Source organism: Lontra canadensis, unplaced genomic scaffold (assembly GCF_010015895.1).
Source record: "Lontra canadensis isolate GAN:19392208 unplaced genomic scaffold, GSC_riverotter_1.0 scaffold1, whole genome shotgun sequence".
Taxonomy (NCBI): domain Eukaryota; kingdom Metazoa; phylum Chordata; class Mammalia; order Carnivora; family Mustelidae; genus Lontra; species Lontra canadensis.
In genome coordinates this window covers 47,501,871-47,515,571 of record NW_022630995.1, presented here as the reverse complement: position 1 = coordinate 47,515,571, position 13,701 = coordinate 47,501,871, and the positions used below count along the sequence as shown (strand labels likewise).

General features: G+C 36.9%; 1 protein-coding gene across 4 annotated transcripts in view; it reads left to right on the top strand.

The window, feature by feature from the left end:
- Positions 1 to 13,701, top strand: part of ZCCHC4 (zinc finger CCHC-type containing 4) — a 43,996-nt gene that overhangs the window by 2,358 nt on the left and 27,937 nt on the right. For all 4 annotated transcript variants that reach the window (XM_032853923.1, XM_032853914.1, XM_032853908.1 and 1 more), the window contains exons 4-5: positions 11,760 to 12,035; positions 12,490 to 12,570. In XM_032853923.1, coding sequence (XP_032709814.1) covers positions 11,760 to 12,035; positions 12,490 to 12,570 — 357 coding nt within the window. The remainder of the gene's footprint in view (positions 1 to 11,759; positions 12,036 to 12,489; positions 12,571 to 13,701) is intronic.

The window sequence follows — 13,701 nt, the reverse complement described above, 5'->3', positions numbered from 1 at the left end:
ACATACACCACATCTTGATCTGTTCATCCATCAGTGAACACTTGGGTTGTTTTTCCCCTTTTGGTTGTTGTGAATAATGCTCCACTGAACATTGGCAGGCAAATATCTGTTTGAGTCTTTGTATTCAGTTCTTTTGCGTACATATCTAGGATTGGATTTATTGGATCATATCGTAATTCTGTGTGTAGTTTTTTGGGGAACCACCAAACTCTTTTCCACATTGGCTGCACCATTTTACATGTCCCACCAGCAATGTACCAGGGTTCCACTTTCTCCGTATCCTTGTCAACACTTACTATTTTCTGGTTTTTTTTTTTTTTTTTTTTAATTATCTTAGTAGTTGTGAAGTGATATGTCATTGTGGTGTTGAATTTTGGGTCCCTGATGAGTAATGATCTTGATTATCTTTGTGTGCTTATTGGCCATTTGTGTATCTTCTTTGGAGAAATGTCTATTCAAGTCCTTTGTTCATTTTTAAAAGGATTGTCACTTTTGTTGTTGAGTCATGGAAGTTCTTTATATGTTAAGGGATTTATGCCCTTAACAGATGCAAGATTTGTACAAGCTCTCTCCTGTTCTGTAGATTGCCTTTTCACTTTCTTGATGATGTTCTTTGATGCACCAGAGTTTTTAAATGTGATGAAGTCCCAATTTATCAGATTTTTGCTTTTGTTTTCTTTGCTTTTTGGTAATATAGCCAGGAATCCATTGTTATATCCACTGTTAGGAAGATTTACCATACTATTTCTTTTTTGAAATATTAATAAAACTAAAACATTTTTTGAATGCTGTGAACATCACTTTTTAAAAAGCTACATTGTTGAAATGTTTTATTGGGTGACTGGGAGTTGAATCCTAGATTTAACTCTTTGGAGACGTGTGAAAAGCCACCTCTTCCTATGTCATAGGTCTTATTTGTGTATGCTGGGAGAGGCTCCTTAAGAAGCCCCTGGTTTGGGTTGTTGGAGGTTTTTCCTCTCAAGGCAACTCCTTTGGTTACCTGGGCTGCCGTGTTCAGAAGGATTCTGAGGTCTTTTCTATGTTAAGTGGAAAGGAGAACTGGGCTCTATTAAAAATACCTTCTTGAACTTTTTACATTTTGAAGTCTTTTGATGGAGTAGGCTGTTTCTTAAGATAACTCGATCACTCCTAACCCAAGTACTTAATCAGTGATAACTACTTACTACATGGAAATTCAGTCAACAACAAAACATATTTACAAGGGAATTGTAAATTTAGCACTACTGTGAGCTGGCTAGTGTGCTGTGTTTGACATGAGAATTACTTAATCTTGCTAAGGTAGTTTACTTAGATGAGAAAATTGAGGCCTGGAGAAGTTGAGTGACTTCATTAAGCTCTTACTGCTAAAATGACTTAGCAGTGACTCCGACTTACGCCTCTGATTCTAAAATGTTATTTTTAAACATAAAAGCAGATAGTAATTAACATATGATGTGTAATGATTTAAGGAGATTTAAGAAGTTAAAACGTGAGTTATATAGAGATATAATGAGATTATCATAATGACATAAAATGGAATATCAAAGATGCAGAAAGTAGAAAGCAGAAAAACATCACTGGTGGTTTTTCCTTTTGAACCCCTCACCTTGTTCATTTTGTAGTATTTTCTCCTGACCTTTTTTACCTGTACCAAAGTTTGTTTGTTTGTTTGACAAGGTCATTGCCTTAATGCGTACATAATCTCCTGTACTCTGCGTTATGGATTTTATCTGATAAGCCTGTTTTTATGTTATGACTTAAGGATATTGATGATTCAATTAAACTCTATAAGAAATCTAGGTGATCTTGTTTCCTTGTGTAACCAAATTTTAGTCTGGAGCTAAACCACTGTTCTGTCTTTGTAATGCCAGGGTGTGTTTTTTTGATAATAATTTTGGAAATTCATATTTCATGTTAATTAGAAAAAAACTGGCTAAAATGTGAAATATTAAAGAATTTTCAAAAGTTTATTTCTTGGAGGTCATACTCTCATCTCTAATCTAGTGTCGATTCTTGAGAGCATATCTTAATATTTTAAATCATCATTTTAAATCATCTGTAACTCATTAACCTTGGATTTTGTTACCCAGGCTTGCTTGCTTGCTTGCTTCCTTCCTTCCTCCCTCCCTTCCTTCCATCCATGTATTCATTCTTTGAGGACTCAAAAAGAACTTAAAATGCTAGTACTGGATTTGAGATATGTAAAGATAATGCAGTGCTAAGAAGAATATGCTAAACATAGAAATAGTGATAAGAAAAACCGAGTGCTCTAGAGTCAGCATCGATGCTGCTACCTTGTGCCATTGCTGATCAGTACAGTTTAAGGACACGAGACTTGAACAGGTCTTGGAGGATTGGGAGAAGTTGAAGCTTTTTGACAGGTAGTGTCACTGATTTCGCTGCCCCCCTTTGTGATTGATGCTGTCATGCTTGCTTAGGGGATTTCTGTGGAGTAAAACATTTGAAATCAGTCATTCCTCTAAAAATTTAAACTTTCGGCTTTTTAAAATCCGAAGTTTACTAACGGACTTAACTCCATGTTATTAAGTTACCTATTCTCTTAGATGAGAGAATTGAGACTAGCCGTTCATCCTTGTGTGTAAAGGAACCTAAGAATGGTGTACTGTTACTCGAGATCGTAACTGTTTTCGAAGTTAACTTTCTACAACTCATTTATAGATTATATTATAAAATAAGTAGTCCATTTGAAAGTATTAAAATGCATTTAAACATGATTTCTCTTCTATAATGCAAGCCTTCATCTGTCACTGTGGAGTCACAATAGCTTTTCACTGATAATTTCTCTTCCAAATTTTTAGAAAGGAATTATGGTAGCAAGCAAGAAAAATGGGCCCGTGGTATTTGATTTTTATGACAGAGCTGGGACTGCTCCACAGATGTCTAGGTGCTACAGAATGGGATTTGATAATTCGTTTTTTTAATCTCACTCTTTGAACCATGCTTTATATTTCATGTGCTCAGTTGACAGATTTACCTTTTGTGTCTGAGATTTGACTTTCCTTATAGTTGTTAGCTTCCTGTTATGCCTTGAAATGTTATTCTATTATGTAGTATGTTGGCACCTTATTGTGACCTATGAAGTCTTAGAGAAGATCTATTTTAATGCTAAAATAAGTATTAATTTATGTGCATCCATATAGTTTTGTTTAGTTGATATTTCATTTGGTTATGTGTTTTCAGAGCTCATTTAAACTCAGATTTTCAAGGTCTGCTATTAGGGAAATGCCATAAACATAATTCGTCTACTCTAGGAAAGGCAAATGGAACATCAAACGGAGATCAATAAAAATGACATTTCAAAATGCTAGCCTGCAAATTGTGAATCATGCTGAGCCCTGCGGCAGACTGGATTTCTTCTGCCCACCCCGGGTCTGTGCAGAAAGGACAACGAGGAGGTGGCGCTGAGTAAGCCTCAGCCTTCCACTCGCGTGTTCTTCCTCCCGTACTTTGAAAAAGGCTTGTTTCTGAGTGCAAAATTTAAAGCAGTGTCCTTGAATGATTATGATGTGATTTTGAATAGAAAGAAGTACACACAAGATCTCTGTTTATCTTTTGTCAGGAAAAGGTTAATAAACTAGCAGGAAAGCTTTCTGAGGAACAGTTTTGACAAGGCACAAAGATATGTAAGTGGAGGTTCATTTAACAGTATTTTTTTTCCCTTTGTTTAAAAGCGATTAAACTTGGAGACCTAAGCACTGTCAGACAGTCCTGCGTATGAGCAAATTATACCCCTGTCCTTCATGGTTTCAAACTGTCTTTCATCTCTTCCTGGTGATTTGGCAGCTTCTCTTGCCCTCAGTGGCCATCATGAGGTGAGGGCGAGGCAGTCCTTCTGATTGTGTTTAAGTAACAGAACCTGACACAGTTCTGTCTATGGGGATCTTCCCTCTCTTTTTTCCTGTAAAGCCCTTGATTGTTGTCATTCTTTCAAGGATGAGTGTTTGCTTCCTAATAATCAAACGTACACTCTGTTGCTCGATTGTGGTTCCTGACTGCATGTATGATACCTTTGTGTTTTGGGACTGAAATTGATGCATCAATTTCAATTTCAGGTCTGAGGCCAACCTGATTTTTACCACCCAACAATACACCCTACTCGCTTGTAGTTCCAACAGTCTGTTGTGCTGAGTCGAAGAGATGACAGCATGAAGGGCTGGGACAGGTTTGCACATTGGGGGACCATCCCAGCTACGTCATGACCTCAGTCTGGCTGATGGCATTATATAGCCTATCTCTATGTTGAAGATGCTAAAATGTGAAAACGTGCGTCTTAGAAGTGATGAAATGGGATGGTTGGATTTTGCTTTTTGATCCGGTCCATCGGGGTTTCTTTTCATGGGTAGATTTAGCTCATTTGCAGACTGGATATAACAGATGTGCTTGATCTTGGTTTTGCTGTATTATTTTATGCTTTCTGGTTTCCTTGCTTCTCTTTGCTCTTTCACTATGTGGAGTATGTTTTCTCTTTTTAATATGTTTCTTTTTTCCTTTGTTTTTGTTTTTGTTCTTATAATTGCCTTTGTAGCTTTTTATGCTATATTTAAATGTTTTGTTTTTTAGATTGTCTTCATACATCTAAAAATGAGAAATGATAAACTTATATTTCATCTTCTGATCTCTTTCTCTACAATCACTATCCAGTTTTGGTTATTTCTTTTTAAGGATAACCTTTATGCCTTTGAATATTGCTTACAGCTTTTACTTGATTTTTCTATTTTAAATATCTTTTGGCCTTTGACTCTGACACATGAGAAAATCAGTATACTTACAGCATCTCCCACTTTCTCCGGGACTTCCCCCGCCTCTTATATTTGGATTTATATTATTTACATTTTATACTGTAACTATAATACCCATATTGTTCTGTTTTCATTCTGTGGCTAAATGGATTTGGTACTTACTGATGGCTCCTTTGCTGTAGTTCCTTCATTGATCTCCTATTTGGCTAAAATTCATCCTCTAGTGGTTTTTGCTTTTTAAATAAAAGTCCTATATTAACCAAAAATTTTAAATCAAAATCCTGTGTGGCTATCGTATGGTTCCATTTACATGAAATATCCAAAACAGGCAAATCTATTGAGACAGAAAGTAGATTAGTGGTTGTTAGAGGCTGGGGGTTGGGGAAAGGGGAGTGACTGCCGAACGGTACAGGGTTTCTTTTTGAGGTGATGAGATTGTTCTGGAATGAGATTGTGGTGATGGTTACCCAACTTCATGAACATTCTAAAAATCACTAAATTGTATACTTTAAAAAGGTGATTATATGGTTCATTAATTAAATTTCAGTAAAAAAATGAAATCTGTATGTGGCAATGGAATCAAATCGTTCAAAAACAAATAGAGGCTTTGCAGAGAACAATACCCCTGTCTCCACCTGTGCATTTCCCCCTCCCCAGAAGCAACTATAGTCAGCTCTTCTGGCTAATTAGTTTAGAATTTTACCTTTCTGTCTGTGAAATACAAAACATGCTTATATTGCTACTTCTTGATTTATCAAGTTGTGAATTATCTATTTCCTGTGGAAGTTGAGGGTTTATCTTTCTTTCTCTCTTCTGCCCTCTCCCCTCCACCTCCACCTCCCCATAATCCTATGCCTTTTTCCTACCCCATTTGTATATGGTTATATCATAATTTTAGTTAGATTCATATTTTATTGTTTGCATTATCATAACCCTTACATGCTGCTCAGAGCTAAAGTGTGTAATAAATCGAAGTAAGTTTTCTTCTTTCCTACACAACTTTTTGGTTTTTTTGGAGTTAATAATAGACTTGGATTTTTTATTATTATAGCTGCTGTTTGCTTATTTATGTACATATCACTACTTCAACTGCAAACTCAGATGTCTGAGTCCTTTAAGAACATTCAGATATAGCATAATCCATTGGTTTCATCATCTTAGAGAAATCCGTCCCAGGGCTTTCAGAAATGCTCCAGTCTGGAATGGCCCTTTACCTGGTACCCAGCTATCCTGAAGGTTTTTCATTAAGGACCCAGATTCTATGACTACATAAACCTGAGTTCTCCCAAGTCCCAAAATATTTATTTCCTTCCTTTATTCTTGAATGGCACTGATCCAGCTATAAAATTATTCAGATTACATATTTTCCTTGGAACAAATGCAGGATTGCTTCAAGGCCTCCACAGTAGTATTTCTTAAATGATCTCTGTGAAAGGATCAGTCTATTGTTTGCTTGTATTATATTCTTGTTTTTATTCCCTACCCATTAAGATCAGATACTTCTGTAAATATAATGAAAGTAAATTACTAGGAAATTAAATGAAAGAAAAGAGAATATACAAACTACAAGCCCACATTTTTTATTAGTTTGCATACGCATAAAAGTGCTCTGATTGATATAAAAATTTCTAAACGTAGACTCTTAATATCTGTCTTTGTCTCATCAGGAACTGGTAACAGTTAACTGCCAGCACTAGTGCATGGCCACTCTGTGAGGAACACTGTTCTAGAGTTAAATTTGGTATTGTAGAAATCTGAGGCCAACCTGATTTTTACCACCCAACAATTTTGAAATCTGTGTTTCTGAAAAAACTTCTTCATGCTGATACTTGGTTGATCCCTATACAGATGGATGGAATTCTAGGTTGGAAATATTTTTCCCTCAGAATTTGGAAGGCAGGGTTCCATTTACTTTTGTATTCATTGTAGCGATTGAGAAGTTTAAGTTCAGAAGGTTCATTCCTGATCTCATAAATGAGCTGTGATCTGTTTGATCCCTTTGTCATTTTTTTTTTTTAAGAATCTTACTATTCCTGTGGGTCTGACATTTTATGATTACCTATCTTGATGTGAGTCTTTTATATTCTCTTTTGCTGGGTATTGAGTAAATCCTTTCAAACTGGAAACTTGTGTTCTTTAGTTCTGAGAAATTTCCCAGATTATATTCCTGTTGCCAAAGAATGAAAAACCAAATTGCATGTGATTTTGGGCTGAATACAACCCATTTCTTGCTTAGTATTTTCTGGGGTCATCTTTGCTCGTTTTCTTTGAATTTAATTCTTGCCTTTTCTTTAAAGCACTTTTTTAAAATCAATTATTATGGAAAATTTCAGGCATACACAGAAGCAGAGAGAACGGTATAAAGAATCTCCTACACCCACACCCAGCTTTATCAGTCATCAGTATGTGGCTAATTTTATTTCACCTGTACCTTCTACCCTGACTTCCAGGGTAGATATGTATAATTTTACCCATAAATATGTTCCTATGTATCTCAAGAAATAAGGCCTTCTAAAAAAACATAATTACAATATTATTAAAAATACCTGAAAAATGAACAATTCCTTAATATATAACATGTGATTAGTATTCACATTTCTCTGATTACCCTATAAATGCCATTTTATAATTAGTTTTTCAAATCAGATCCATACAGGGTTTATGCATTGTAATCGGTTGGTATCTTTAATCATTTGTTGAAGAAACAGAGTAATTTGTCCTATAGAATTCCTCACATTCTGGGTTTGTTGATTATATGCTGTAATGTTTAACATTTATTCTATCCCTGTATTTCTTGTAGCAGTATCATCAGACTTGTGTTCAGTTTTAGGGTACAGTATTCTTTTATAAGTAATGGGGTATATTTCCTTTTGTATTACATAGATAATGTCTGGTTATTCACTTTGTGTGATTTTAAGATTGATGATGTGCAAATTAGCCAGTCTGTAAGCAATACGGTTGATTTTGTTTATTAATCTTTTATCTTATAATCTTGATTAGCTTACTTTCTAGTTGTAGCAACTTCTTAAAAATATTTCTTCAGGACTTCCTACATAAAAGATCATGTTGTCTGTGGATAACATTTTTTTTTTAAGATTTTATTTATTTATTTGACTGAGAGAGACACAGGAAAAGAGGGAACACAAGCAGAGGGAGTGGGAGAGGGAGAAGCAGGCCTCCCACTGAGCAGGAAGCCCGATGTGGGTCTTGATCCCAAGATCTTGGAGTCATGACCTGAGCTGAAGATGGATGCTTAATGACTGAGCCAGCCAGATAACCCTGTGGATAAAATTTTTATGTTTCCTTTCCAATCTCTGCCTTTTATTTCTTTTTCTTGTCTTATCAAAGTGACTGGAATCCCTGGTCAGTGTTGAATAGAAATGGTAAAAGTAGACATCTTTGCTTGTGTCCCAGTCTTGGGAGGAATGTGTTCAGTCTTTTACAAGTATGGTGTTAAACTATAGGTTTTTCTCAGATGCCCTTTATGAGGTTGTAGAAGTTCTCTTCTGTTCCTAGTTTTCTGAGAATCTTTCTCGTGAATGAGTGATTTTTGTCAAGTTCTTTTTTTCTGCACTTGATGAGATGATTTTTTTTTTTTTTAACGATTGTTAATATGGTGGCTTATGTTGATCGAATGCAAACATTGAAGCAGCTTGGCATTCCTGGCCTAACCTACAGTTGGTCATGGTCTGTTACCTTCTTTATATACCGTGGTTTTGATTTGCTAAAACTCTATTAGTTTCTGAGTTTGTGTTTATGAGGTTTATTCATCTTTGTTTTTCTTATAATTTTTTTTTTCTGGTCTGGTATTGGGGTCATGCTGGCCTGATGAAAGGAATTGGGAACTGTACTTTCTTCTTTAGTGTATTGGAAGGGTTTGTGTGGAATTGGTATTGCCCCACTGTCTTCTTTTTTGCATTGCTTCCAGTGAGAAATCTGCTATCGTTCTTAATCTTTATTTCTGTACATGTCTTTTTTTCTTTTGATTTTAAGATTTTCTCTTTCTCACTGATTTTGAACAATTTTATTATGAGGCATCATTGTAGTTTTCTTCATGTTTCTTGTGCTTGAGGTTCTCTGAGCTTCTTCAATCTTTTGATGTAATTTTTGGAAAATTTCAGCCATAATTTTTTCAAAAATTTTTCTGCCTGCCCCTCTTGAGGGTCCATTTTCATGTATTTTGGTCCCTTGATGTTTCATTTTGGATAATTTCTAAGGCTGTGTGCCTTCATATACACTGATCTTTTCTCTGTAATATCTAAATTGCTATTAATCCCATCCAGGGTATTTTTCAGTTCAGACAATTAAAAAATACTTTTAAGTTCGATTTGGGTCTTTTTAATATTTTCTGTGTTTTTACTTAACAGGCTCGTGCTTTTTTCTACCACTTCAACATACGGAGTATAGTTACAGTCGATGGCTCTGATGTCTCTATCTACTGATCATAGCATCTCCGTCATTTCGGACTCAGTTGGAACTGATTGTTGGTGTTGTGCCCCTAACCATGGGTCATGTGTTCCTGTTTCTTACATACCTGATAATACTTGATTCAGTGCTAGCAGTGTCCATTTTACCTTCTTGTATCCTGGGGAGTTTTTATTCCTTTCCATATCTTTGAGCTTCATTCCTGGAATGCCGTTGTTACTTGGCTGTAGTTTGATACTGTGGAGCAGGATTCAGGAAACTGCAGGGTGAGGGCCAGCTGTGGTCAGGCCTGTTCAGTAACACTGGGTTTTGTGCTACAGTCACAGAGTGGATGAGACTGAGAAACCAGATGGCCTGCCAAGCTTGAGATTTATTACCTGATCCTGTACAGAAAAGGTTTGTTGTTCCTTGCTTTTAAAGGCTTATCTTTTAAGCTTTTTGGCAAGACTGGGGCACCTTGGAGGGTAGGACTAGGTGCTCCCCACTCTGAGGCAATTACCCTTGTTAGCACTGATGCTTGTGTCTTAGAAGATTTCTTCATTCGGGCTTGTTGATTGGAACCATTCTGTGTCCTGTTGGGTATCTGGTGATTGTTCTGCCTGCTCCTTTCCAGCGGTTCTCTCCCTCGCTTTGGGGTCTTTCTTCACATGCACATGCTGCTCAGTACTCAGCAACAGACTTGAGGGGAATCATGGCAAACCGTGGAGCTCCCTCTCAGTGGCCTGCTTTCTGGCCTGTGGACTCCACATGTATCTTCTCTGGTACTCGGCCTTGTGGATTCCAGCCTCCCTCGCCTCCAGCACTTCTTAACTCTGCCTGGTCAAGTCATTGAGCTGTGTTTGGGTTTTCTGTGCCCGTGTCACCAGCTCTCCACAGGCAGTAAACTGGGCAGGTGTAGCAGTCCCTCATGTGTTCCCTTTTCCTCTTCACTGTTGGGGCTGCTTGTCGTCCATTATGTTATAACTGTACTTTCATATGTTTTGTCTAAAAAATTTTGAGGGCCAGGATGGGTAAATCTGGTCTCTGACTCCATCATGGCTGGATGTGGAAGCCTTCAACTCTTTACCTTTAATAATGAAAGATAGTAGTCGTAAATTCAGTGTTTCTGTTGCTGGAGAATGTCCTGGTTCTTTCTACTGCATTTCCTGTCTTAGGGGCCGTTTTCTCTACTGACATTCTTACTTTGAATTACTAGAAAAGTTTCTCCTAATACCGCTCTCCCTTCTCTTCCCAGCCATAGATAAAGCTGTCAGAAGCACAGTTATCATAGAAATAGAAACATTTAAATTACTGACGCGATAAGCTTATTTCTTGCTGTAGCCATTCAGAGTATCGATTTGTCACTGCCTTGGGTGCTTTCAAGTGAAGCCGTGCTTAGATATAAAAAGTTTTTTTTTTTTTTTTTTTTTTAAAGATTTTATTTATTTATTTGACAGATAGAGATCACAAGTAGGCAGAGAGGCAGGCAGAAAGAGAGAGGAGGAAGCAGGCTCCCTGCTGAGCAGAGAGCCCGATGTGGGGCTCGATCCCAGGACCCTGGGACCATGACCTGAGCCGAAGGCAGAGGCTTTAACCTACTGAGCCACCCAGGCGCCCCTAGATATAAAAAGTTTTAAAGCCCACTTTGATTCTATGTGAAGCTCACAGTTTTTCCAGTGCAGTTCTAGGGGTTCGTCAGTTGAAACTGTGGGCCTCTTCTCGAACTCTAAGAACCCTTTATAAAGTGCAGTATTCGACATGCTTAGATTTGGACATTGCCGACCCGCTGCGGGCCTTGATACTGGTGTTTGTTTTTCTTTGGTTTTCTTACTCTGATTTCATAGCTGCTACTGCATGTACAAAATCAGCAGTTTTAAAATAATGTGCCGTGATTATTTTCTCTCTCTAATTATCTCTAATAAAATGAAAGGGGGAAAAAACCCCAAAGTGGTAACTTTGAAATCAGATAGGAGGATGACTTGGAAGGAATCAAATGGGATATCAGTATGGGTTTTTTTTTTTTTTTTTTTAAAGGCTTTGGATATTGTCTTGCTTTTGGGGGATGAGCTTTTTCAGAACTGCTTTCCTCCATGCTGCTAAGAATAGAGGAACTTTGTAGCAACATTTTTTCTCCTAGGAGGTAATTTTTCTTGCTAAGTATGCCATGAAAAATTGAAGAATGATCTTAATTTCTCATTTTAAAATGACTGTCATACTGAGCCAGACTATTTAACACTTCAGAGTTAGAACACATGGATTTGTCAATAAATTTAAACGTGATGGTAGTCTCCATTACTACTAAGTTGTTTGAGTAATATATTATATTCACATTTTAAATGGATATTGATCCTCATTCAGTGACTGAATTGGAGCATCTCAATTCTTATAAAATTGCTGATTCTTTTCTACTTTGTAGGTATTCAGCTGGACATCAATTCCAGCCAACATTCCACAGATTTTTCTTACCTTTGCTTCTTTACACAGTACTCTTTAGGAGGTAATAGTACTTTGTGCCTCCCAAAAAGAGCAAACAGAAATTGTCTTTAAAACACCAAACTTAAAATTTGTGACTTTGTGTTGACTTATGTCTTGAAGGTACGTGAAGTTCATTGAGTTGCCCTTGTCTCAGAGGAAGTTTTGTCAGGGATGTCAGCAGCTGCTGTTGCCAGATGACTGGGAGAGGCATCAGGAGCATCGGGTGGTAGGTGATATTTCTGTCACCCAGTTGAAAAGGCCCAGTCAGCTTCTTTATCCACTGGAAAACAAGAAGACAAATGCCCAGTATCTGTTCACTGATCGGAGCTGTCAGTTCTTGGTAGACCTACTTTCTACCCTTGGATTCACAAGAGTCCTGTGTGTTGGAACACCGAGGTATGCTATATGATTTTTTAAAGACTTCTACTATCCCCACTATTTAAACTGTAAGAAAAAATGATCACGTAGTTATTTACTATGTTCTGGGAAATCACATGCAGTTTCAAATAAGCAAGAGAAGTATAAAGCACAGTCCCTCTCTTGAGGAGTTCGTAATCTACATTACATTTCAGAGAAATCTTTGTAGATTTCTGATATATGACAGGAGATTCCTTCTGATTTGATTTTCTAATTGCTTATCGTTTTAGACTCCTCTTTTTCAGATAAGTTCTACCTTTTTAAAAATGTTTGAAAAACCGAAACCTTGATTATATCTGCCAAATTCTCTTCAGTGTTTCACTGAAATATTAGAAATACCAGGAGAACATTGGTGGGGTTGTTTTGGTTTATTTGCTTATTATCTGTGGCATTTGTGATTCCTCATTAAGTTTGCTTTCATGAATTGTTTTAGGTTGCATGAGCTGATCAGATTGAAAGCATCAGGTGAAAAGAAGTCTAACATTAAAAGCCTTTTATTGGATATCGATTTTAGGTAGGTTTATAAAGTCTGATATTTATTCTTGTTCACTGTCTCCTGTTTCTGTTTAATGTTTTTCTCTTGTTGTTTATTACCTGTTGCAGTCCTTTACTGTTCAGAAGTATTAATTGGTTAGAAGCCACCTTTTTAGTCATATAAACTCTCCTTGTAATCTTCCATATTTCAAACAGAAAGGCAGTGGATTTCTTTTGTTGTTGTTGTTGGGTGTGCTTCCTAAAGTTTTTCAGTGAATGTATCTCATTGACTTGGGCTTGTAATTTAGAGATAAATTCTTACTGACTGAAATTTTCTCTCATACACTTATTTTTCAAAAATAAATCTGAACTTCTCCCAGGATTTTGTTTCATCATGTTTTAATATATTTATTTAATGCATATGTATATTTATTTAATTTATTTCATTTTATTCTAATTCTTTTACTGTATTTTACTTTAACACATTTTATTCATCTGGTAAAACACATTTTACCAGATGATGTGCATATTGGCTTTCACTGGATATAGCCTGAATTCAATCAGGAAATAGGTCTTAAAGCAGAGGATTAGCAGACAGCTGGAGTCTGTGGGAGAAGGTCAGAATTAAATAGCATCTGATGTGTTGGGACAAACAGAGAGGAGCACACGTGGCCCTTTAGGTGATAATTTAGAAGCAGATGTGTCCACCCACAGTCTCTGGGATCCTGTAAACTTGAAGTACTTTTCCTACTTTCTGCAGTTGTTTGAAGTCTTAAATTGAGACACAGTGCACTGAAAACTCACCAAGTTAAGGTGTGTGTGCCAGTGGTTTGGGGTATTTTCATTATGTCTTGCAGTAATCACCCCCATCCAATTCTGGAACGTTTCCATTACACCGAAAAGAAACCCTCTCCCCACTTGCTGTGATGGTCAGTGATCTGGCTTCTGTCCCTGTGGGTCTGTTGGTTCTGTGTGTGTCCTGTAAAAATGCATTCATGCACCTGTGCTTGTGGCCTCTCCCACGTGCTGCTGTGTTCATCCAGTTCACGGAATGGAACAGTACTTTACTCCTTTTGAGGCTGTATTGACGTTCCACTGGATAGATGTATCAGATTCTTGTTTTAAATACCACATTCCTTTCCTGAAGAATGACTGTTAAATTATTGTCAGT